Genomic DNA, 21922 nt, shown 5'->3' with positions numbered 1-21922 from the left:
AGGAGGGAAAGTAGAGGAGTGAATGAACTATGGTTCCCTGACACTTGGGAAAGAGAAAAGAGGAGTAATTTGTTTGTTGCATTCTGCAGTTCCACCACTAGATGTCATTAATTCTCACACACTTGCAAGCCTAGGCTACATTCCAAGTGTTTTGAACTATTGTGAGGTTGTTGTTTTTTAACTAACTCTGGCTGCTGTACTTAACCTCTCTCCATGAGTTGCTGTATAGGACTGGACATCACAACATTTAAGTCTGCACCTTTTGCATGGAATAGGTTGCAGAAAGACTAACAAGTTAATTTCATTAAGCACTTTTAAATCCCATAAATCTCCATAGCATGCACTTGTCTTTTGCCTGTTTGTTTAACTGTGATGAGTGTTTTGTATTTGCTGCTGTATGTCTTGGCCAGGACTCTTTTGAAATAAGGGATTCTCCTGGTTAAATAAAAAAAATGCAGTCTTTTGACATAGACATCAAGTCATCTTCAGCTTCACTCGACTAGGTGGAGTCACTTACTCGGTTTAAGGAGTGAGTACTGCGCTGGTGGAAAAGGAATACAATTAAAATAAATAAAATACAATGAAACTAGTGAGCTTGTGCGTATAGAAATAAGGACTTAAGATCAGCAGCTGTCTTTGACAGGTTTATTCTTCTTGCAAGAGGAAACAGACAGCACAGCACATGAAGGCGGTCTGTGCTGTAGTTCTGCAGAAAGGAGTGACGGTTTTTGGTTTTTTATCACCTGCCCCCCACAGCACTGTCAGCAGCAGTTGGTTGGTTAGACAGAGTCTGGGAATCTGCTGATAGGGAGGCAAAGTCAAGGCACATTATGTTCTGTTACAAGACTGTATGGAGACATTAGTTCATGCATACCAGTGCCAAATACACTGGACTTGTTGAAATGCGATAGTTAAAAATCAAGCTGGTTCACTTATCACATTAGCAATTAAAATACATATGCACTGACTACACCTTTATAAACAATCAAATGTCCTGCTACCTCTGCCTAAATACATTTATTTGGTCTTAAACAGTTATTTAAATTCATAAAAAAAAAATAAAAACAAAAACACAGGGGTCAGTAAGTTCACATCCATCCTCATGTTAGCTTGTCCCACAGGTAAAAGACGGAGACGGGCGGAGTCTTTCGTCCCTACTTAATTCTCCTATTGACACAGAAACAGAACAGCCAGAGCAAGGGAAGAAAAAAAGGCTCACCTTTGTTCCTTTGTTTGCCTAATCCTAATCACAAAATCTAGATTTTATGGGACCATGGCTCAAAGATGTCCATCAATGTCATACACTTAGTGGTCTTACATTCCACTGCACACAAAATCGGCAAAAGGCGCGCAGAGGTGTGTGAAGTGCTAGTGATGGAGATAATGTTTGGGACGCATATAGACAAAAGCGGAGTATACAGTAAATGGGCCTTCAGTTTACTCAATCAGCATTGAGTAAACTTCTTTGACAGTGATTTGTATGGTATGAACCAGACATTTCTTTTATATTTAAAAAAAACTACAGCGTTAAGTATAAGGCTGGATATAAATTAAGCAAGCATATATGCCAGAAAGAATCCCTGAGATTAAGTCTCTGATCATGAATGGCTTAAAGGACACTTAAGGTTCCACACTTTGTTTAAACAATTGAAATGCACATGCCCATATGAGTTTGGTAAACTGTAATCCACACACAGACGTGTGAGTGCTTTCCTCTTCTCACTGGTCACATCATCACACTGTGTTGGTTCATAATGTCACTGATGTAAGTTTCCCTGGTAGAAAAATACATGTACCTAAGAATTATTATTACTGTTATTGTTTCATGTGTAAAATCAGAGAACGCTGGAAGGATGTGGTTGGTGATGTCTGACACGAATCCTCTCCCACAGTTTTCCTGACAAATCACATGAAATCTCGTATTAGTGATTTGCAGTTTGCAGTACAAGTGAGTATGTATGTTTTTCTGGCAGAAACACTGAGCCTTGTCAGGACCAGTAGACCTTCATGATACTAAAGCCTAGTCCTGATGAGGCAGAACCTCATTTCTGAGGAACTGAATGTTGTGGTTTGGTTAGGACTAGGGTTTAGTGTGTGTGTGTGTGTGTGTGTGTGTGTGTGTGTGTGTGTGTGTGTTTCATCCTACCTGGAGAGCGGGAGTGAGGCTGCATCATGTGATTCCCTGGGTCTTCCTCATGGATCACAGTCAGCCCTGACCTCCAGTTTTTCCAGTTCATCTCCTGCACCCTGAAGTTAAAGAAGACTTTTCCTGTAAAGCACTAGCAACTCTCAACATGATTATGTCTTTATAAACTGAAATAACACTTCTTCAGTGTTATTTCAGTTTTACCGAAATAAAGTCCTAAAATATAAGCTAATATTCAGCTTTATGTAAATAAGAAGGAAATCAAAAACAGTTTAGTGAGCAATAATGATCAGATGTCAATGTCCGAAAGGGAGGTTTTCATTGATGCTTGGAAAGAAATCAGCAGATAAATATTAAGAATTATACTGAGAACATTTAAGGAAAGAAAATCCCATGTAATCAGAACAACACAGGACAACACAGGATTTAAATTTAAATATTAAATATAAATGAAATATGATTTACCTGAAAAATGTGCGATTCTCATTGTTTTCACTTTTCACACGCACCGTCCTGAAATCGTTGGAAAACAGCCTGCTCTTCAGAAACTTGGGCAGTCCTCTTTCAATGTCCAAAATTGTAGAAGCTCTCTGAGGATGTATGACAAAAATAAATAAATAAATAAAACAAATGATCTATTATTAAGTTCTTTCTGTTTGCCTACGTTTTGTGTTGTTTGCACACTATCTGGAAATGTGTTCTTTGTTTACAAAGAAAGTAAACAGAGACATCCGTATTCATTACATTACCAGCAGACTTTCCTAAAAAGAAATGCACTGACAGACAGTTTCCCACCTGCAGGTCCCAGATGTTTATATTTTCTCTGGAGATTCTATCGACTGTGTTGCCCATCAGGGCGATGAGCATGTTGAGGAGCAGGATGTAAGTGAGAACGATGTACGAGATGAGCAGGATGTAGAAAACCTCCTTATACTGCATGTAGTCGGTGAACTCCAGATTTCCCATTCCAATCGTGAACTTGAAGAGCTCCAGTACTGTGAAACGGAGGTCATCGTAAGTCGGCATCTCGCCAAATGTCGGGACACCGGCGCTCCTTCCATCATTGTCATTGTCCTCATAGGCTTGAAGAGCTGAAATGGAGTCAGCCATCAGAGTAACAAGAGCTGTGGATGAGGAGATGATAAAAATAAGTCTTTGTAATGATGTCATTATAATGCAATTAACCTTTTACATTTGGAAACTGTAGTTCAGAAGAGTTTTACCTGCAGAAAATCCAACAAGCAAGACCACATAGACACTTAAAAAGGTCAACAGGTCACCCAGGAACATCTAAAAACATAATATATGTGAGTCCTCTGTGACATAAACACGACACCTCTTTTCCTCTAGCTCCATACGAACTAGAACTGCTACTGATCTAATTATGTAATACTTAATTTTGGAATAACGTTTTCAGAGTAATATTATAACGCACAGATCTAAATTCTTTAAGTTGCTGCGTAGTTTGAAGGAGGAACTGAAGTCAAAGTAATAGAAAATAAAGTGTAACCATGGAGTGCACTCCACTTCAACACTTTCAGCGACTAAATATTTATATATTTAATCTTCATCCATTGTCTACCCCTTTATCCTCCACCTGAACAGGTTAGCAGTCCATCAGAGGGCCACGGTCAATTTAAAGTGTCCAATTTCTGTTTACAGCAGCACTTCAAAAGTAGCCCATTTCCATAGAGACGCATTTCACATTTGTTTTGGTTGGCAGCTAATGTTGTACAATTAAATCTTTAACCTACTTTGATATTTCTTATAAACCATTTCTTACTCTTTGCATCATGACAGCGTATATCCCCATATGTTTAGAGCCTCTCGAATAGTAAAGTACGTTGATCCAGGCAAGGGCCAGAGACAACACGAGGAGTCCAACATATTCTCTCCGTCCAGTGACGTATAAGATTGTGCAAATCAGGAGAAGTGTTGCCTGCAGGAAACTGCAAACACAACGAGGAGCGGTGAAAACACAATGACATGAAACAAGTAAACCTTGTTTGACATGGTGATACTTACAACAGAATGTCAAAGACTCCATCAGTGTACAGAGACGTGAAGCTTGGTGGGTTCCTTATGAAACTAGTTATCTGTGGAAGCAGATGTCAAACATATGGGAACATGTTAGTACACTTAAATGAATGTTTTTTTGTGTGAAGTACAAGACCAGATTCTACTTCCTCACCGATTTGTAGAGAAACCACACTGCCCCTAAGACAGTGATGATCTCGGCGATGAGGCGGAGGGAGTCATCCGTGATGTTTTCAATGGGAAACGGTGGCTGCAGGTGAAAAGGCGATTGATTTGTGTTTAGCTAGAGATGTTTTCATTCAATCATAGACTCCACATATTCACTGCATTCATATTTTTTGGGTCATGAGACCAAGGAACACTGATTTGTGATAGGTTTCCCCCTCCAAACTTTTCTCCATATTCCCCAGGGCAATCAGACTCAGTGTCACCACCTGTCTGTTTAACATGTGTGTTGAGATTTTAATACGAACACAATGCTGAAAGGTTATTATATTATAACATTTAAGGTTTTGTTCAGTCTCACCTCTCCTTCCCTTCTGTAGTAGGTCACAGTGGTGAAGATGACCAGGTAGATCAGATACAGCAAGAAATTCATCCAGAATAACTTGGAAGCAAACCTGTCCCATTTGTCCTTGAGAAGACTGTAAAGAGGCTCGATCTGGAGCATCTCTGGTCGATTCTGAGGAAAGGTTAATTTTTACATGAAAAACACACATATAAACATATTCCATCACAATGAAAGCAATAATAATTCTGTCAAAACGGAAATTTTCTAACCGGACTTTCACTCCCAAAGACGATTATGTCCAACACAGAGTTGTCTTCGCTGGTGTCGATGGAGCTTGTGTCATAAAGTGAGGAATGAACGGGTCCATAGACCCATTCTGTGATCTTCCTGCACAGCGGCATCATCTCCTCATCCACAAATTCTCGTTGCAAAATGTGCCTGAGGAGCTTTTCAGTGACAGATCACACAGAGATGATTGGTCAGTGTTAAATGCAACATCACATACCTTACACACATATTTTCAAGTTCAGGTAGTGTTTATCTACATGTTACATTAAAGAGACAGATGTTTAGCCGGATAAAAAAATGGATAAATAAATAAAACTGCTTAGATGTATGCTATCTTAATAATATGGTCACCACTCCATCTCACCACTAGAGATATGTTTATAATAACCTTCTGTTAATATTACTGTTGTGCCTTTGGCTTGTTCCATCGGAGTTGGGCCTCTTGCTGCTACCATAGACGCGCACCAGGCTCAACAACCCTGGTGAGTCGGTACAGTCAGCAAACAAACTTACCCCAATCTTTCCCATCTTGGCTGCTAACTTCACAGGAGTCAAGCCCTGATTATTTTCAATCTCTTCCAGATTGACTTGCCTCGGTTTGTTAAGCTTGGTGTACTGAATGAGGATCTCGTCGTACATCTTCACAAACATTTCTGTGTTTTCTGGTAAGTTTTCTGCGACCAAAGTGTGCAAGACAGTGTTTCCATATGAGTCCTTGTCGGTCAAATCTGCTCTTCTATATGGGTTTTCCATGAGGAAGGAGACAATGTTGGACTGGTTGGTGCAGGCAGCCAGCGGCAGTGGAAGTTCTCCTGAAGGAAACAAGCAAAGCTGAGTTTATTTATGAGGTCAAGCTCAACTGAAATAGAAAACCGAATAAATAACGTTTATTTTTAAACTGCCAAATCACAACATACATGATCTCAAAAAAACACATGATGGTATTGTAAAGTCTTGGTCAGCCATTCCCAAACTTAAGAATGTCACGCCCCATTTTAAATACAAAACCTTAAATTAACTTTTTAATAACTATTATTAATTTTATGATTATTTTATTATTATAATTTTTTTTTTACTATTTGACAATTTAGAGCAGTGTCTCTGAAACTCAATCCTGGTCCTGGGGACCCACTGCCCTGCATGTTTAAGATTCCCTGTTTCCCTGCTCCAGAACACCTGATTCAAATGGTCAGCTCAATCTGGTGTGTTGGAGCAAGATAACTTCTAACCAACAGAGAAGGAGGCAGAGACAGCAGAGAGTAGAAGAATGGAGACAGCTGCGAAACATCCAATGAAAAGGCCACCATTTTTTTCTAATGCATTTGATGAATGGGAGGGATACAATAAGGGATACAAAACAATAAATAAGCAATAAAGAACGCCCCAAAATGCTGGTTATATTTCATATTGAGCTTTACTCACCAAAATAAAAGCCCAGTCCTGCATCACGCTGGAAGAAAGTTCCACTGGCTTTGGCTTGCACATCAGCTCCTTTCTGCACCAGCAGCTTCACATGATCGAAGCTCCGTCTTTCAATGGCCACATGCAGCGCTGTCTGACCTGTGACGTGTGGATGTTGTTACAGAAAACAAACAGTTGTTGATGTCAGCATTTTGTTGTCTGATTCCTGAGAGCTAAAAACGCAGATTTTCTCTGTGGACTTTGGTGTGGGAGAATGAGTTCTATACTAACTTCAGTTTACACTGACAAAAGGCTGTCTCGCCTCATACAACAACTAAAAAACACTAAAACACGAAATATCACTTTAAACAGGGCAAAGCCATTGTGAATAAATATCTAATTGCTATTATTTTGATTAATTGTTCAGCCCTAGATGTAAAGATTTGAGATATGACATTTCATTTTATCTAGACATAAAAAAGGTGCATCTGTCCAAATACCACCTGCAAAAAAATCTACACCTTTGTAGCAAACATCTTTGTAAGACGCATTGATTAAGTTTTTTAAATCTCCAGTTTTCTCTGCGATGTCGAGGAAGACGTCTATGGTGTCATTTCTTCCATCTTTCAGATTCAGCAAAGCTTTGAGGAGCACTGTTTTCCCAGTGACATCATCTGAAAGTTGTGCACATGATTACATAGGTGTGACAAATGCTAGAATAAATTCACATGCTAGAATAAATTCACATGCTAGAATACGTTCACATGCTAGAATAAGTTCACATCCTAGAATAAGTTCACATCCTAGAATAAATTCACATCCTAGAATAAGTTCACATACTAGAATACGTTCACATGCTAGAATATGTTCACATACTAGGATAAGTTGACATACTAGAATAGGTTCACATACTAGAATACGTTCACATACTAGAATAAGTTGACATACTAGAATAAGTTCACATACTAGAATAAGTTCACATGCTAGAATACGTTCACATACTAGAATAAGTTCACATACTAGAATAAGTTCACATGCTAGAATAAGTTCACATCCTAGAATAAGTTCACATCCTAGAATAAGTTCACATCCTAGAATAAGTTCACATGCTAGAATAAGTTCACATCCTAGAATAAGTATATCCCAAAACACAATTCACATCCCGCTTCCTATGGTTTTAGTACTTACACTAAAGAAAAGCACGTCACAAACAACAGTGGGACGTTGTCCTTTAGACACAAGACACATAAACTGCTTCGTCCTACTTGCCTGTGAATTCTGAGCTTGTAAGTCGTTTATTATTAACCAGCAGGTAGTTGAGCAGACCATCGAGCTGAGTTGTGTCTCCCTGGGATGCTGCTTCAAAGAGTCGTTCCCTGGTAAATGCTGATGTGCAAACACTGTCAGTGGTGACACTATATGGTTTGAAATAAAGAGAAACACACAAGTCATTGAATGCATCATTATAGTAATCTTAGAAAACACCAGCTCCTCCCAAGTTGAACCAGTTACTTTATCATTAGAATGTTGGTATCCATAGGAGTGCTCTCTGCAGTGTTCAGAAGCCAGTCCAGCCTGTCTGGGATGTTGTTGGGCTCCTTGTCCTCTGGAGGTGGTTCTTTCTCCATCTTATTTGTGTTTAATGTTGTTAAGAGTGCATCAATTGCAGAGTATATGCTTCCAGACCTGCAGCTGATCAGGTGTAGATAGAAGGTAGGAATGTAATTCAATGACATACATCTTAACAAGAACATTACTTATATATAAAAAAAAAAGTCTATATGACAGGCAAATACAGTGAGAAGGCATAATAAATGAATGAATAAATAAATAAATAAATAAATGAATAAATACAGTTGTTGGGTCAAAAACACCCTTTAACCTATAGCAATACGTTTTCATGATTGTGTTATTTCTGGTTGTGAATGTCAGAAAACATCTTCTGGTATCTTTTGCTGGCACTCGTGTTTGTCCCACTTCACGCATTGGAGAAATCAATAATATATGATGTAAATGCTTCGATAATCAAAAAACATGCACACAAACACACACTCACACTACATGTCGCGTTACGAACACATTAGAAACAGCCAAACGCATATCTTACCTTTAACAGCGCTGCGTATATAGAAATGTGCTTTCTCCTTGTAGTTTGTTACTTTATCACTGAAACACATGTTCGTGTCTGGCGCCGTTTTGTTTTTTTCACTTATTTTGACGTAATGACGACATCAGAACAGAAGGTCGTAGGTTAGCTGACCCCAAGGTGACCTTCCGAATATGTATTTTTCATAACTATTTTTATTCAATTTATGGAACCGGTTTTAATTAGACTTTTAATGAGATTTTCAAATGTGACAAAATGTGCGTGTGTGTGTGTGTGTGTGTGCCTGCACTACCTGTGTTCTCCACTAGAGTCCACCAGAGCTCTATCATTATTATTATTATGATGACAAAACCGAATTGGTGTTTCTGTTATGTTTCTACACTTTATGTAAGAATGGTATCAACAGTTTAAATACAATCAAATCAATAATCAGTGATCAATTTTGTCAAATATCCAAATGTTTTGCCACGGACACAACGTGACATCATGTCAAATAGAACTATTCCTTTTTCTGCCTGGATGATGTAGAAACTCTGTTTTACCTGTTTTAAGTGTTGACTACTTTGAATCAGTGGCCTCTTGTTTTGAAAGACATTGTACAGAAACACCAAGGTAAAAGTGTGGATGTGTGCTTTTCCACCTATGGTCCCAGCTCGCCTCGCCTCTGCACGGCATGGTTTAGGTTGGTATTCCACTACAAACAGTGACTTTGTTTTATATGCGACACACACAAATAAGTGACTTGTGACTTGTAAAGCAGTTGTTTTCAGTGTAACTGAATCATAAGAATCAGTTCATTAAAAAAATGTGTTCAGTACTTCCTCCATGACCGGAGCACAGACATTGCCTGACACAGTCACTGGACTGAAATACAGCGGCAGGGTTTGATGTTTCTTTATTAAAAAGTTTCAATTTGAAAAGAACTGAATCTCTACAAAAAGGAAAGTCATCACACCAATATGTTGGTTCACAGTATCATTCATTCACAGTTAAAGTTTTCCTGTTGCTAAGATAAATAGTAGAAATAGAAATTAACCAAAAACAAGTGGTCCACAGGAAACCTGAATCTGAATGCTAATTATTATTATTACTAATGTACTATTATTATTTGATATGTAAAATCAGGGAAAGCCGGAAATATGTGGTTGGCGATATCTGGCACGAATCCTCTCCAAGATTGGATTCCTCTCCCACAGTTTCCCTGACAAATCACATTAAACTCATATTAGTGACATGTTTGCCATACAAGTGAGTGAGTGTGTGTGTGTGTGGGTGTGTGGGTGTGTGCGTGTGTGTGTGTGTGTGCGTTTTTTACCCTACCTGAAGAGCGGGAGCGAGGCGGCAGCCGCATCATGTGATTCCCTGGGTCTTCCGCTTGGATCACAGTCAGCTCTGACCTCCATTTTTTCCAGTTAATCTCCTGCACCCTGAAATTAAAGAAGACTTTGAGCAACATAAACACAAAAACACACAGTGGCGAGTGGGAGTTGTTTTAAAAGACATTTGAATTATATAAGGACACATATTGACGTATATTCCAGAACTGCAAACAAATGTAATGACAGTACTTACTGTAAGCACATGTACTTAGCTACATTCATGGTTCATTATGGTTTACCTGAAAAATGTGCGACTCTCGTCCTTTTCACTTTTCAGACACAGCGTCTTGGACTCACTGGAAAACAGCCTGTTCCTCAGAAACTTTGGCAGTCCTCTTTCTATGTCCAAAATTGTAGAAGCTCTCTGAGGATATATGACAAAAATGAATAAAACAAGTTATCATTTAAGTGTCTCAAACTTTTTCTGTTTGCCTAAGTTTTGTGTTGTTTGCAAATTATCTGGAGATGTGTTCTTTGTTTGCAAATGGAAGGTAAACACAGTGTTGGTTCTTCAGTGCTCACAGACACACAGAATAACATTCCTTATATGGACATCCTGCCGTGTGTTTGCATTTATTAGGTTTTTTGTTTGTTTAGTTTTTTAATGGGAGTAGTGATACTTGTGCAAAATTCACAAAAGTGACCGTTTTTATTTTTGTTAACTTTGAAATGTGACGTATTTCCAAATTTCACGAATATACTCTGATTTAAATACTTTTGAGTACTTTTTACTTAGTTGTGTTTATAGAGTTGGTGAAAATGTCTTTAGGTTGTGCTGAAAAAAAGGATATCAGATTTCGGCCTCAATGCAGGGTTAATAAATAATGTTAGACTTTCTTGAATGCACTGACAGTTTCCCACCTGCAGGTTCCAGATGTTTATATTTTCCTTGGAGAGTCTTTCGACTGTGTTGCCCATCAGGGCGATGAGCATGTTGAGGAGCAGGATGTAAGTGAGAACGATGTACGTGATGAGCAGGATGTAGAAAACCTCCTTATACTGCACATGGTCGGTGAACTCCAGATTTCCCATTCCAATCGTGAACTTGAAGAGCTCCAGTATTGTGAATCGGAGGTCATCGTAAGTCGGCTTCTCGCATACGAATGGCTCGACATCAAAGCTCCTTCCCTGTGGCAGTGAGTCATTGTTTGGTGTTTGATCTTGAGCTGCAGCAGAGTCGTCCATCAGAGAAACCAGAGCTGTAGATGAGGAGATGATAAAACTAAAATGAAGTCTTTATTCTGCATTTAATTAACCTTTTACATTTGGAAGCCATGAGAGTTTTACCTGCTGAGAATCCAACAAGCAAGACCGAATAGACACATAAAAAGGTCAACAAGTCACTCAGGATCATCTAAAAAGAAAAAGTATTTTAAAGGTTAGGTATGTTGATTTTAAACTTTCTATGTAAGTGTAATAACTGAGCGATCGTTCAATGTGTCCTGGCTAGGTCACACATCTGCATCACAGCCTTGCCACAGGGATGCCCCAAGGCTCAGTACTGGGGCTCTACTCTTTGCCATGTACACCACGTTGCTGTTTCGGATCATCTGCTCAAATGGCTTGTCATATGCCTGCTATGCAGACTCTTTTTATGTGTTGTTCCACGCTGGTGGAATAACTTACTTAGACTTCCTTTTATTGTCATTGCACAGAAAACACAGCAGTGAAAACTGGCAACGAGATTTCGTTGCTTGGCAAGCAGACAAGAAACCAACACATAGCATTGAATTTTGTCACTTCTGAGTTTTGATGGGAAATTTCTTTTATCTTACTGTAAATGTCTATACATGTATCCAACTCTTCAGCCTAACTATGATTAAATAATAAAAAAAAGTAGTGCAAAAAGAAAAACAGGAATGAAATCTGTAAGCGGCAATATGAAAAGAAAAAAAAGAAAAAACAGTTAAATATTGCACAGATAGTGTTGGGGGGGTGTTATTTGGAATTTAGCAGTCTGATGGCCAGCGGAAACTAACTATTCTTGAGTCTGTTTGTTCTGCAGCGGATGCTGCGAAACCTCCTGCCAGCAGGGAGAACAGTCCATGGTGGGGGTGGGTGTGGTCAGTGAGGATCTGGTAAGCCCTGGTTAGGCAGCGCCTGTGTGCAATGTCCTGGATGGGTGGGAGTGGAGTCCCAATGATCTTCTCCACTGTTCTCACCACCCTCTGCAGAGACTTCCAGCCTATGATCTTGCAGCTCCCAGACCAGACGGAGATGCCACTGGTCAGCAGGCTCTCGATGGTCCCTCTGTAGAAGGTGGAGAGGATGGGAGGGGGGAGAGACACCCTTCTCATCCATCGCAGGAAATGTAGGCGCTGCTGGGCTTTCTTCACCAGGGAGGTGATGTGAAGTGTCCAGTTGAGGTTGTCTGTGATGTGAACCCCCAGGAACTTGGTACTGCTGACGACCTCCACCGTTGTGCCATTGATGAGGAGTGGTGTATGGCTGGGTCGGGATCTTCTGAAGTCGACGATGAACTCTTTTGTCTTGTCAACATTCAGGAGCAGGTTGTTCACCCTGCGCCAGTCCACCAGATGTCGCACTTCCTGTCTGTAGGCCAGTTCGTGGTTGTCCTGTTCGTACCAACCCTGTCTAGCTTGAAGAAACTCTTGAAAACCCAACTCTTCCAAGAGCATCTTCTGTCCTAGCACTTACCTTACCCCATCAGTCCACTGTTCCTATCTAGTGGAGTTCTTTCCAAGACTTCCAGGCTCTGATCAGAATTATGATATTATATCACCATTTTGGAGTCCATCCATCCAATGTCTACCCCTTTATCCTCCACTTGAGGGTCGCAGGGCTGCTGACCTCTATGAAAGAGTGGATAAACCCTGGACAGGTTACCACACGGTCAACATATTAAGACAAACAACCATTCACTCACAAAATCACATCTACAGTCAATTTAGAGTGTCCAATTAACATCTGAATATTTTTGGACTGTGGGAGGAAACACAAATACAGGAAGAACATGCGAACCAAGACCAGGACGTGAACCAGGAACCTTCTTGCTGTGAGGCAACAGTGCTTATAAAGCAATTCTTACTCTTTGCATCATGACAGCGTATATCCCCATATGTTTAGAGCCTCTCGAATAGTAAAGTACGTTGATCCAGGCAAGGGCCAGAGACAACACGAGGAGTCCAACATATTCTCTCCGTCCAGTGACGTATAAGATTGTGCAAATCAGGAGAAGTGTTGCCTGCAGGAAACTGCAAACACAACGAGGAGCGGTGAAAACACAATGACACGAAACAAGTAAACCTCGTTTGACATGGTGATACTTACAAAAGAATGTCACAGACTCCATCAGTGTACAGAGACGTGAAGCTTGGTGGGTTCCTTATGAAACTAGTTATCTGTGGAAGCAGATGTCAAACATATGGGAACATGTTAGTACATTTAAATGAATGCCTATTCTGTGTGAAGTACAAGACCAGATTCTACTTTCTCACCGATTTGTAGAGAAACCACACTGCTCCTAAGACAGTGATGATCTCTCCGATGAGGCGGAGGGAGTCAACCTTGACGTTTTCAATGGGAAATGGTGGCTGCGGGTGAAAAGGTGATTGATTTGTGTTTAGCTAGAAACGTTGCTTGTCTGGTTCTGAGTTTGTAGTAGGGGTGTGTGTGATATGACTCATTCACAAAGAAATGCGTATTATTGTTTTAACAATGTATGCTTTACAGTTTTCATTCAATCACAGACTTAGCGCGAGGAGAGTCCACATATTCACTGCACCTGGCTACTGTACATGAAGAGTGAGTGTAGTGTCCAATCTTTTCTCCATATTCACCAGAGCAATCAGACACAGTCACGCCACCCTTTACCAAGTAATATTTTACAGGTTTCTGTTGTAGGATTTGCTTTGTAGGTTATTCTATTCTATTCTAACATAACAACTTCATATATATATATATACAGTATAATACAATATATTTCTTTGAAGATGGTTTTGTTCAGTCTCACCTGTCCGTCTTTTCTGTAGCAGGCCACAACAGTGAAGATGATCAGGTATACCAGATAGACCAAGAAATTCATCAAGAATAACTTGGAAGCAAACCTGTCCCATTTGTCCGTGAGAAGACTGTAAAGTGGCTCAATCTGGAGCATCTCTGGTCGATTCTGAGGGAAAAACATGAAAAACATTAGAACATTAGAAAAAAAAATCATTAGAGCATTAGAAAAGACCAGCACAATGATAGCAATAATACTGTCTGAATAGTCATTTTCTAACCGGACTTTCGCTCCCAAAGACGATTATGTCCAACACAGAGTTGTCTTTGTTGGTGTCGATGGAGCCTGTGTCATAAAGTGAGGAGTGAACGGGTCCATAGACCCATTCTGTGATCTTCCTGCACAGCGGCATCATCTCCTCATCCACAAATTCTCGGTGCAAAATGTGCCTGAAGAGCTTTTCAGTGAAAGATCACACAGTGATGATGTGGTGTTAACTTCTTATATCTTACACAAATTTTCAAGTTCAGGTAGTGTTTATCTACAAATTTAATGTTCCATTGAAGAGATGTTCTGTGCACCTCCTACACCCAAAACTCACAAGGGAGAGACGGGAAACATCCGAAACAAACTCACCGCAATCTTCCCCAGTTTGGCTGCTAACTTCAGAGGAGTCAAGCCCTGATTATTTTCAATCTCTTCCAGATTGACTTTTCTTGTTTTCTCAAGCTTGGTGTACTGAATGAGGATCTCGTCGTACATCGTCACAAACATTTCTGTGTTTTCTGGTGAGTTGTCTGCTATGACCACCAAAGTGTGTAAGACAGTGTTCCCTTGTGAGTCCTTGTCGGTCAAATCTGCTCTTCTATATGGGTTTTCCATGAGGAAGGAGACAATGTTGGACTGGTTGGTGCAGGCAGCCAGCGGCAGTGGAAGTTCTCCTGAACGAAACAAGCAAAGCTGAGTTTATTTATGAGATCAAACTTAACTGAAAAAAAAACAAATTAAATCAATTTTATTGATTTGTACTACATACATGATAACAATACCATGGGTTTGTAAAGTCTAGGCCAGTCATTCCAAAACCTCAGAATGTCATGGCTCATTTTAAATCCAGAAAATGTTCAATAGCCAAACGAAACCTTAGATTAGCCAAACAAACTTCTACCACTTTATCCTTCACATGAGGATCACAGTGGGCATGGTGAACCCTGGACAGGTCACCAGGGCTCAGCAGCCAAACAATCGTTCACTCTCACACCTACATTTTAATTTAGAGCAGGCAGGCCCAAAGTCTGGCCTGCTGGCCGGCTTGTGTCTCCACTTTTATAATGTATTATCCATGACCCGCGAGACAGAAAATGTCTATTATGTTATTATGTTATTTTACTCCAGATGTGAAAGAAAGACACATTTTTTTATTTGTCACTCCTGCGTGGCTTAGATTTAGTTACATTGCCATTCGGAAATGATAATTGTGACAATGAAAATGAAATTGTTATAAAACAGTGCATTTGTATGTAACATTTCATGTTAAAAAAACATTGGCCCCTGGAAATCTTCACATTATGCCCTCGTTAAAAAAGGTTTGGACACCCCTGATTTAGAGTGTCCAGTTAACCTCTGCTGTTTTGGACTGAATTGAAACGCATGCACTCAGACAGGTCCTGTGTCTAAGTGGGATTCAAACTGGTTCAAACAGTTCTAACCACCGTCTCTGGTCTCTGCCATATGGCCTCTGAAGCTTAATGATTAAACACAAAATTAAAATAATTTCCATTTTATTAATTTTTCTGATCCGCTGCAGCCCACATGCAGTACCATCACTGTCCACCAGGGAGCTGCAGCCAACTATACTGTAGGTCCAGTGTGTAAAATTTAGAAGGGTTTATTAGGAGGTGTTTATACAGAAATTTAACAAGCAACTGATTACAATGTTTGTGTATAATTACATTATCTATCGTAGGCTTAGAATAAGATTTGTATAGTTATTTCAGACAAGGGCAGTGCTCTACTCAGGTCGGCATCGTGCTCCACGGACAAACCAGCCAGAGCGCATATGTTTTGCGTTTGAAGTGGACGGTTACATTACATTACATTACATGTCATTTAGCAGACGCTTTTATCCAAAGCGACTTACAATGGAATCAAGTACAATTAGCCAGGGGTGGAATCGAACTTGCGACCGTCTTTGGAACACAAGGTAGGGTCTTAACCACTGAGCCACTCCACCCCGGTTGCTACACAAACAAAGAAGAATGGCTCCACCCATATAAACCTGACACATAAACCCACAAAGAAGAAGGAGGAGAAGACAGCAGGGTAGAAGAATGGAGAGAGTTGTGAAACGTCACACCAATGTTTCCTAATGCATTTGGTGAAAGAGAGGGATGGGTGGAGTTAGATTTACTCACCAAAATAAAAGCCCAGTCCCACACCATGCTGGAAGAAAGTTCCACTGGCTTTGGCTTGCACATCAGCTCCTTTCTGGACCAGCAGCTTCACATGATCGTAGCTCCGTCTTTCAATGGCGACATGCAGCGCTGTCTGACCTGTGACGTGTGGTTTGTTGTTACAGAAAACAAAACAAAGGCGGTGATGTCAGAATTTTGTACAGATCCTAAACTGAGACATGTGGTATGAGACACTTCCACAGAACTCTGACAAAGCATTCATGTGTTCACAGTTACTGTATACAAGTCAGTACATGTAAAGCTCCAGAGAAATGATATCATCCCCTGAGGACGTCTGAATAGACACTGCCAGTAAATCTACATGACGTACTGCTTCTCTTTCTTTCTGTCTCTCACACTCACATAGAGATAAAACATTAGATTTTAGTCTCTGCACTGCTTCATATATATTATGTGTGGTATGTCTGTCTTTTAAAATAACATTACTTGTCCAGACTGCATCCAGGAAACTTGGAGCTGCATAGTGAAGGAACAGCAGGATCTGTGAATGACACATGATCATGACCTCTTCTCCTTGGCTTTCACTTCCGGTAAAGAATTGTCAGGGTACACACTTGAATCTAGATTTTTTACTTTTATGTTGTTATTGTTTTAATGTTTTATACCGTTTATTTCACTGTGTCCTTTTCTGTAAAGCACTTTGTTCAACCTTTGTTGTTTTTAATTGTGCTCTAGAAATAAAAATGACTTGTCATGACTGAATGTGCAGGTCTATTCATTTCTAACAAATGTCATTGTTTTCAGCCACTGTATTAAGCCATCTGGCTTCACTAGGGTTAATAAGTTTCAGTCTTGACTCCATCAGTCATGGTGTGAAATATTTTGCATTTTGTCCAAATACCTATGTGAGCATACTGTCACCTACCTTTGTAGCAAACATCTTTGTAAGACGCATTGATTAAGTTTTTTAAATCTCCAGTTTTCTCCGCGATGTCGAGGAAGACGTCTATGGTGTCGTTTCTTCCACCTTTCAGATTCAGCAAAGCTTTGAGGAGCACTGTTTTCCCAGTGACATCATCTGAAATTTGTGCACACAATTGGTGTTGACATCAGTGAAAGTTCACTAATTTTACTTTCAGTCTCACCACACTGTATTATTATTGATGAGAGAGTGGTATCCCAATAGCACAATAGCAACACAGCCAGCTTCCTCTGGTTTTACTATTTATACTTAAGAAAACATCTTCCTCCTCAGTGATGCCTTTTCTACTCAGGTCAACTCCAAACTGGCTCCTCCAGAATACATAACAATGCACATGAATGTTTGAGGACACATGACTGCACTGATTCAAAACTAACACATGTCACATGTAAGAGTGGGACATTGTCCTTCAGAAACAAGGCAAATAAACTGCTTCATCCCACTTGCCTGTAAACTCTGGACTTGTAAGTCGTTTATTATTAACCAACAGGTAGTTGAGCAGACCATTGAGCTGAGTTGTGTCTCCCTGGGATGCTGCTTCAAAGAGCCCCTCCCTGGTGAATGCTGATGAGCAAACACTGTCCGTGGTGACACTATATGGTTTGAAATAAAGAGAAACACACAAATCATTGAGTGCATCATTCACCTTAAGATTATAGTAAGAATAATGTGTTCTTGCACAGCTTATGATCAGAGCAGGATCCTTTGTCTCTGGATGCTTGTTTACCGGAAATCTACCACTGTGTAACCTGATGCTTAGTTTCAAAAGGCTGACATGCAATTTAAACTCACAGCTGTGTCTGGGCTGATGACTCCTGTATCTGCATCAGTGAATAATTCAAGTGCATATGCATAAGCTGTGAAAATGAAATCAAACTCTAGCTCCTCCCAAGTAAAACCGGTTACCTATTCATTAGAATGTTGGTATCCATAGGAGTGATTTCTGCGGTGTCTGTGCTCAGAAGCCAGTCCAGGCTGTCGGGGATGTCATTGAGCTGCTCATCATCCTGCGGCGGTTCTTTCTCCATCTTGTTGGTTCTTAATGTTGAGAAGACTAGACTGTGTGACTCCACAGGTGGCTCATCAGGTATGTTGAGCGGCTGCTACTCAGGTGTAGACAGAAGGTAGGAATGTAATATGAGGTAGTGGTTAGGGTGTTGCTGTGGTCACGCCCCTCCCTGTGCCCAGAGGACATGCCTGTTGTTTACTAAACAGTTTTCCTGTTGGAGGAAGAAAGAGCATGCAGGGATCATAGCTGGGATCAAAACTGCCAGCTATACTTTTCTCAGGTAGTAAATACCTGTTTGACATGCGACACTGCTGAACCCTGCTCTTAAACAACATGAACAAAGACAAACTTCTTAACAAGAACATTACCTCTAAAAAAGTGGTCGATATGACATGCAAATAAAGTGAAAGTAAATAAACAGGGTGAGGTCGAAGCAGGAAAATGCCTGAGGCTCCTGAGAAAGACTCATTACCTCAACAACAGATTTGTGGGAACACCCTTTAAGCTATAGTCCTTAAGTTTTCACGATAATGACATTTCTCCTGACAGATGTTTAGTTAAATAAAATCACTGGTTGCTTTTGTACACATACAGAGGTGAGTACAGGGTGGACCTGTGCACTTACCTCCACTAGAGTTTACTAGAGCTCAATGATATTATAGAAACACATTTGTTCCTCTGCCACACAAAAGCCTATAAGTTTTTTTTTTGCACAAGTTTAGTTGTTGTGTTATTGTTTCTACAATAACATATTATTTCTACGCATTATGTAGTAATGGTGTCACAAATGAACATGTAATACAATAATGTTTTGTCACACAAACAACGTGACTTGTTTTATATGTTTTTATATGACAGGCCACAACATGTGTTTTTAAATGGTTTTACAACCAGCAAGCTGATTTTAAACACAGGTCTCCCTCAAGGTTGTGTTTTATCCCTGATTCTGTTCTTTGTGTACACAAACAACATCTCTTGGGACAGTGAAGGAATGACTCTCCTTAAATTTGCAGATGACATGACCCTGGTGGCTCACATGACGGACAGTACTGCGCTGACCCATTAAGTGGCAGTCAACAAACCAGCCCAGACTTTTAATCAAAACTCACTAGAATTAAATACCACAAAGAGCAAGGAGAGACACCTTTAACCCCCATTTTTACACCTCTCAGTATCCCGGGTCCAAAATTTGAAATATCTGGGATATTATGACATTATCATTAAAACCCATTTGTTCCTCTGCCACATAAAATATATTAGATTTTTGTTGTTGTTGTGTTATCGTTTCTACGTTTTATGTAGAAATGGTGTCACAAATTAACATGTAATACAATTATGTTTTGCCACATAAACTTGTCACAAGGAAATGTTCAGGATAGAGATTGACTCCACCCTCTCTTTAACACAACATGTTGAATCTGTTTTTAGGAAAGTACAACAACGCCTCCACCTGCTGAGGAAACTGAGGACTTTTAATGTCAGTGCACACTCTGGTTTACACTTCACTCATTGAATCCATCCTCCCTTTTAACATTACATCCTGGTACAGCTCCCTCTCCACCAAAAATAAAACAAAACTGTGAGCTTTTCCCACTCACTGGGGTTCGGGAAGGACGAGGATGCGGCGTTGAGGGAGCAAATATACCGGTTTATTGTAACTCAAAATAATCAACCAAACAAAACATAAGAAGTCAGCTGTGGCTGGTGTGTCAGCGCTCTCCTGCGCTGCGCTGCCCTGACTCTCTGTGTCTCGGTGTCTCTGTGTCTCTCCGTCTCTCTCTCTCTCTCTCTGTGTGTCCGTGTGAGGACCCAGCCTACTGCAAGAGACCAGAACCAGGTTACAAACATGCTTATATAGCTGACTAATTACCTGATTCTGTCCAGCTGTCTGATCACCGGCTGAGCCACTCCTTCCTTTCCTCCAGCAGCCGCCGCTCTAACCAAGCCCCACTGCCACAAAAACTCTCCTGCATAGTTAATCGGGGCAGCAAAATCACAGGTTCACCACAAACACCACTCTCTGAACTATATCAGCGCTCTGTGGTCAGGAAAGCCACCCTGATCACAGAGGACCCATCTCATCACTCCTTTCAGTTGCAGTTACAGTTACTTCATTCAGATGCTATGAAGTCCCACTGGCCCGTAAAAACATTTACAAGAAGTGCTTTATTCCCTCTGCTGTTTCTCCACAGCACGGTGGTGAGAAGACATCGCAGGCTGCATCAGTGGAACAGTGACCTCTGGTAACCCTTGCATCAGACTTTTGTCCCGCACACAGATGTGTGAGTGCTCCTGGATGATGTAGAAACTCTGGAAACTATGGAAGGATGGAACTATGTCTTTGTTGATATCTGGCACGAATCCTCTCCAAGATTGGATTCCTCTCCCGCAGTCTCGCTGACAAATGACAAAAGAAACTCATATTAGCGACATGTTTGCCGTACAAGTGAGTGTGTGCAGAGGTGATACGCAGGTATACGCCGTATGCCCACTAAGAAAGCTCCAGCATTTCCGTATGCCCACTTAGAAATGCTCAATGACACGTATCAACTTCGATAGTCTGCCCGTGTCCTAGACCTGACCTCACGTCACCTAGATGACAGCGATGTCAACTCACCAGCAGCTCAACAGTAAATATGAAGCGAAAGCAACAAACTACCCGTAGACTACTAGCCACTAGCTTATAAGAGATTTCCCAAACTAAATACATGCCACCTACATATTCACTAAACGGCCTTGCTAGCTCAATCTGGTTGTAGTAACATAGTAAATAACGTAGTTATTACACATGTTACTGTGAGACTATGAGTATGTGTGTGCATGCATGAATATCTCTTTGTTCTTTCTAGATGATAACTCCTGGTCAGCCCTAAGGACTGAGAGTCAGGCAGAGTCAGGCTAACCAAGAAAGCAGGCATTCTTGGTTAGAATGGAAGGACAGAAAGTTAGGTAAATATCAGCCAACTTATAAAGCTACACAGATACACTTAAAGATACATTCATTTCACTTTTCTACAATAAAATGATAATGGTATTGTCACAGTGAAGCTTATTTACAGTCCATTCAATTATTTTGAATAGATTCTTATCCAGTTCAGAAGGTCAGTCAGTCAGTCATCATCTAACCGCTTTATCCTCCACCAGAGGGTCGCGGGGTGCTGTGCCAATCTCAGCTTCATCGGGCGATAGGCGGGGTACACCCTGGACAGTTCGCCAGTCCATCGCAGGGCCACACACAGCTAGTGACAAACAACCATTCACTCTCACACTCACTCCTATGGTCAATTTTAGAGTGTCCAATTTACCTAATCCCCACATTGCATGTTTTTGGACTGTGGGAGGAAGCCGGAGTACCCGGAGAGAACCCACGCACACACGGGGAGAACATGCTAACTCCATGCAGAAAGGCCCTTGTTCCAACCGGGGCTCGAACCCGGGTCTTCTCGCTGCAAGGCGAGAGTGCTAACCACTACCCCACCGTGTGGCCCCCAGTTCAGAAGGTGTTATTGCTAATATAGATTCATACTACTTGTATGATGTTAGTCATGTTTTTGTTTACTTCCAGGTTGTACTATTTGCAGCTCAACAAAATCAACTGGCGTCTTAACAGAGAAAATAATTTCCATATCTGAGGAGTGGACGATGTTTAAGATCCAGTCATCAGGCTCAAGTAGACCAACATCCTTG

General features: G+C 40.6%; 2 protein-coding genes across 3 annotated transcripts; both read right to left on the bottom strand.

Moving 5' to 3' along the window:
- Positions 1-631: 631 nt before the first annotated feature.
- LOC122762155 (transient receptor potential cation channel subfamily V member 1-like) lies at positions 632-8592 on the bottom strand. Its single transcript, XM_044017350.1, has 16 exons — positions 8491-8592; positions 7896-8075; positions 7653-7798; positions 6905-7057; positions 6405-6542; positions 5496-5794; positions 4964-5140; positions 4710-4865; positions 4338-4433; positions 4172-4242; positions 3930-4095; positions 3370-3436; positions 2942-3270; positions 2612-2736; positions 2147-2247; positions 632-1897 (listed from the first exon to the last, which is right to left on the bottom strand). Exons 2-16 carry the CDS (start codon positions 8009-8011, stop codon positions 1836-1838), a joined length of 2202 nt encoding a protein of 733 aa, XP_043873285.1. The 5' UTR covers positions 8012-8075; positions 8491-8592; the 3' UTR covers positions 632-1835.
- A 776-nt stretch (positions 8593-9368) lies between these two features.
- Positions 9369-18372, bottom strand: LOC122762153 (transient receptor potential cation channel subfamily V member 1-like). 2 transcript variants are annotated; one of them, XM_044017348.1, is made up of 15 exons: positions 18133-18372; positions 17674-17819; positions 17170-17322; positions 16245-16382; positions 14467-14771; positions 14111-14287; positions 13843-13998; positions 13328-13423; positions 13161-13231; positions 12919-13084; positions 11157-11223; positions 10731-11068; positions 10109-10233; positions 9811-9917; positions 9369-9691 (listed from the first exon to the last, which is right to left on the bottom strand). In XM_044017348.1, the coding sequence occupies exons 1-15, from the start codon at positions 18252-18254 to the stop codon at positions 9612-9614; spliced, it is 2247 nt and encodes a 748-aa protein (XP_043873283.1). In that variant the 5' UTR covers positions 18255-18372; the 3' UTR covers positions 9369-9611. The 2 variants fall into 2 exon arrangements, with proteins under 2 accessions (XP_043873283.1, XP_043873284.1); XM_044017349.1 differs by lacking the exons at positions 17170-17322; positions 17674-17819; positions 18133-18372 and adding an exon at positions 16731-16916.
- Positions 18373-21922: the final 3550 nt, after the last annotated feature.

This window comes from Solea senegalensis, unplaced genomic scaffold, assembly GCF_019176455.1.
Source record: "Solea senegalensis isolate Sse05_10M unplaced genomic scaffold, IFAPA_SoseM_1 scf7180000015318, whole genome shotgun sequence".
In the NCBI taxonomy this organism is placed as follows: Eukaryota; Metazoa; Chordata; class Actinopteri; order Pleuronectiformes; family Soleidae; genus Solea; species Solea senegalensis.
This window is presented reverse-complemented; position numbering and strand designations above follow the sequence as displayed.